At 40.8% G+C, this 3940-nt stretch overlaps 2 protein-coding genes across 2 annotated transcripts; both read right to left on the reverse strand.

Moving 5' to 3' along the window:
* Window positions 1–916: 916 nt before the first annotated feature.
* On the reverse strand, window positions 917–1846 carry TM35_000951120 (uncharacterized protein; the record flags this gene model as incomplete). Its single annotated transcript, XM_029031546.1, has 1 exon — window positions 917–1846. The coding sequence occupies one exon, from the start codon at window positions 1844–1846 to the stop codon at window positions 917–919; it is 930 nt and encodes a 309-aa protein (XP_028877170.1).
* A 692-nt stretch (window positions 1847–2538) lies between these two features.
* Window positions 2539–3510, reverse strand: TM35_000951130 (uncharacterized protein; the record flags this gene model as incomplete). Its single annotated transcript, XM_029031547.1, has 1 exon — window positions 2539–3510. The coding sequence occupies one exon, from the start codon at window positions 3508–3510 to the stop codon at window positions 2539–2541; it is 972 nt and encodes a 323-aa protein (XP_028877171.1).
* Between the last annotated feature and the right edge of the window lie 430 nt (window positions 3511–3940).

Genomic DNA, 3940 nt, shown 5'->3' on the forward strand with positions numbered 1-3940 from the left:
CATCGCAATAAGAGTTATTCCCGTTGCTTTCGATATCTTAAAAAAAAGAAAGAAAAAAAGAAAACAAAACAAAAAGTCAATGAAACCGACGCACATTGTGAAAGACAACAAAAAGCATCAGTCACACAAAACACCAACACCAAAATAAACGATGAAGAGTCCAATAAATAGGCACATCGCACCAACTGTCTCAGAAATCCAGAAAAAAAAAAACTAACGGCATCATCAAACACAGCATTCAGAGAACTAGAAATGTGGTTAAAGATCATTTGTAATTATAAATATATGTGTTTACGAATGTTATTATGCTTTCGCTCTGCACTATGCACAGCACAATAAGAACGAGGGGTCAAAACACACTCAACGCCCCAGCAAACCACAAGTTAATAAAACAAATTAATCATTAGGCCAATTTACGCAGTAAACACAGAAATACACCAACTATGGGTATAAGTCTATATATGTGTATATACGCAATTATAAATATAAATTCATCTATTATTATTATTTCATTTTTCCCACTGCAAAAAGCAATTCATCATCATCATCACAGTGGAAGCCCAGCCACACACAAACAGAGAGTGACCAATAAAACACACAATACTCCATGGCTCTAGTTTATGTGTATTAAATTTCTGCACACACACATACTCATGTGTACCAGTAAAATAATTGTACCGTCAGCGAGCAGAACAGCCCAGTTTTCTGCATACACACAACGGAAAAAGCAAGTAATGGTATTATTAAAAAGAACACACACACACAAAATTAAAAGAAAAAGAAAAGATATTCGAATTAAAAGAGAAAGCTGATAAACAGATTATTAGTTCATACATTCACCCATAGGGTATATAAGCAAATATGATTATGGTAGTTTAACCATTATTATGATTTGTCCTCAGATGAGTCCCACTGTTCAGTACACGGTAACGGAGAAGAATACAGCAACAATCAGTAGCGGTGCTGCACTGCGCATCCACACAGAACTGATACTGCTGCTGTCAACGTTGACAATCTTCATTGCTTGTCTGTCAGTGTTCTCGGGGAATGCCTTGGGGGTAAAAGTGGTATTGGTTCCTTCTGTGTCTGCTGTCGCACTCACACCCGTGGCCGCGCTAGAAATACTGTCACCTGTACTGTTGTTAGTGGAAGATGTTGAAATTGTACTGCTCTCTGCAGGTACACTCGCAGAAGAACTCGTTGATATTGTAGGTTGTGCGGGTGTATCCAATCTCTCTGGGGCATCCACTGCTTTTTCACCAGATTGGGGTAAAGCCACTGTTGTTGTACCTGGTCCACTACTATCCCCAGCATCAGTGTTCACAGTAGGTGAAAGAGAAGAGGAGTCATCTCTATTAGGTAATCCTTGTTGTTTTTGTTTTTCTTCTTGTTGGTCAGTAGGATCTGAAACACTGGGAGATTCCACCACTTGAGGGTGTTCTAACTTGGTTTTCAATGTATTCCCTTCGTCCTGAAGAGACGTTGTGTGCAATTCTTCCGTTAACGCTGATTCCCCACCACCCAATGTACGATCCACACCAGCCGAATGGCCATGAGAGTTACTCTGTCCTCTCCCCAAATTATTTCTTGTAGTGCTCTCTTGACCATCACGAACACTCTTTTTAGTTGAGTCAACAGGCGCCTTAAGCTCACTCCAAAAATCCGTACTGTCGCGATTGCGATACCTTAAAATATCACCACCAAACGCCATCGCCGTCGATGATTCGTCAGCACGAGGAACAACAGCAGTGGGTGAGGACACAGCAGCAGCCGCCATGGTATACCCGCAGGCGCAGCACAGCACAACGGCCAACACAAACATCACACGGTGCTTCATTATCATCATGAGAGACACAAGGGTTTGTTTCACGTAAAAACACTGCTCTAGAAAGAAAGACAATCGAAAAGAAAAAAAAGAAAATAACTGAAGTATCAAACACGTTAGGACACACATCAATCGATTACCACTATGGAAACTGACATCGTGAAAGTAAAACCTACCAGTTAAAGAATTCAATACAGTGCAATAACCTCAGAAAGAAAAGAAGAAAAAAAGCCCACACTCATAAATATCTCAAAAAGGCTCAGAGACCCAGCAAAACAAACAAGCAAATAAACAGATATTAATCATTAGCCCAATTTACCCAGTAAACACAGAAATACACCAACTATGGGTGTAAGTCTATATATGTGTATATACGCAATTATAAATATAAATTCATCTGTTGTTATTATTTCCTTTTCCTCACTGCAAAAAAGCAGTTCATCATCATTACAGTGCAAAGCCCAGCGACACACACAGAGAGTCTCCAAGAACACACACACACACAATGGAGTAGCAATAATTATTATTATAGGATAAACACACAGAGAGTAAAAACACACAAAACACACAATATCATTAAGAAACAAAAAAGAAAAGAAGAAGAGAAATCCCAACAAGTGGAAGATTAGTTATACTGTAGTGTGGATGTATGCAAAAAAGAAAATGAAAACAAAGGATGACCTGAGTCACCACACCACACCATCATCACACAATCAGCACACAAGAATACAGGCCAGTGTAACCACAATCAGTAGTGGTACACGCACCCACACAGAACTGATGATACTGCTGCTGCTGTCTGCATCACCCTTCTTGTTGTTTGTGAGTTCAGGAGGAAGTGTTGTTGTTGTGGTGGTAGTGATGGTGGTGGTGGTATCTGTATTATCTGCCGTATTTTGGCTGTTTGTTGATTCACTCTCAGCAGGTGTAGTGTCATTTCCAGTCGTTGTGGTTTCAGATTCTCCATCACTCTTTGACTCTGTACCGCTGGAAGATGATGATTGTGTGACGGCATCACCCTTGTTATCTGTACTTTCACCAGATTCATTGTTGTCGTTGTTTCCAGTTTGACTGTTACTACCAAGTGCAGCATTATTCCCTGCCGCAGTTGCAGGATCAGCAGGTTGACCACCAGTTCCATTTTCACCGGGACGATCCTGTGCAGCGTGTGCACCATCATCCGTTACTTTACCTGATCCACTGGTAACATGATTTTCAGTAGCCAAATTCTCCCCAGATACTGGCATTGGCAGTGAAGGTTGACTAGAAGGTTGTGGTTGTAATGGTTGACCAATAACAACAGGACCCTGCGCGGTATCTTCATCCACCCCATCATTTTCAGGAACAGGAGGTTTTTTGGCTTTTTCAACAGTAGAAACAGAAGGAATTTGTTTACCTGCCGTGCCAGCAGGACCAGCGGGACTAACGGAATCAGAAGAACTACTATCTCCAACTTGACCTTGAACTTTAAGTTTCTCAGCTTCGTGAACTGTATCAACTTCAGTTACTTCAGGAGGAGGAACTTCGGGTTTTGGGGAAGGAGGACCAGGTGCTTTTTTCTCAGGAACCACCTCTTTTGGAACTTCGGGTACTTTAACAGGAAGAGGCTCGACAGTCGCCACACAGACAATTGCCACACTTAGCAGCAAAACCAGAAGATAAAAGAAACGGCGCGACAACATCATGTCAGGAGTTAGCTTTCTTGTTCTTGGGGTATAATGAACTATCCAAAGAACCACAGAAGAAGAAAAATTCATAATAAAAGCAAACTGTCAATAAAGATACTCATAAAGGAAGAAAGAGAAGAGAACACACCACAAAAAAAGAGCTTTCACAGAAAAAGAACAATACACCACCAGACCAAGCCCACGTAAAAAAAACAAAACCAAGAACAGGACCATTATCAGTCCTTAATGAGACTATTCATCCTCTCAAATCTGAAGAATGTGACATGAGATGGAAATCCCAATCAGTATAATTCCAGCAATACCCAACGTAAATACAAAACACAGGCAAACATAGAAAGAGTTCCAGTTCAGCAGAGTTACCATGAAAACCACAAAATACCACAGAGAGAGAGAGAGAATAAGAGGTCCAACGTCCTCATTGTCGCTC

Source organism: Trypanosoma theileri (assembly GCF_002087225.1).
Source record: "Trypanosoma theileri isolate Edinburgh chromosome Unknown TM35_Tth_95_V1, whole genome shotgun sequence".
Classification (NCBI taxonomy): domain Eukaryota; phylum Euglenozoa; class Kinetoplastea; order Trypanosomatida; family Trypanosomatidae; genus Trypanosoma; species Trypanosoma theileri.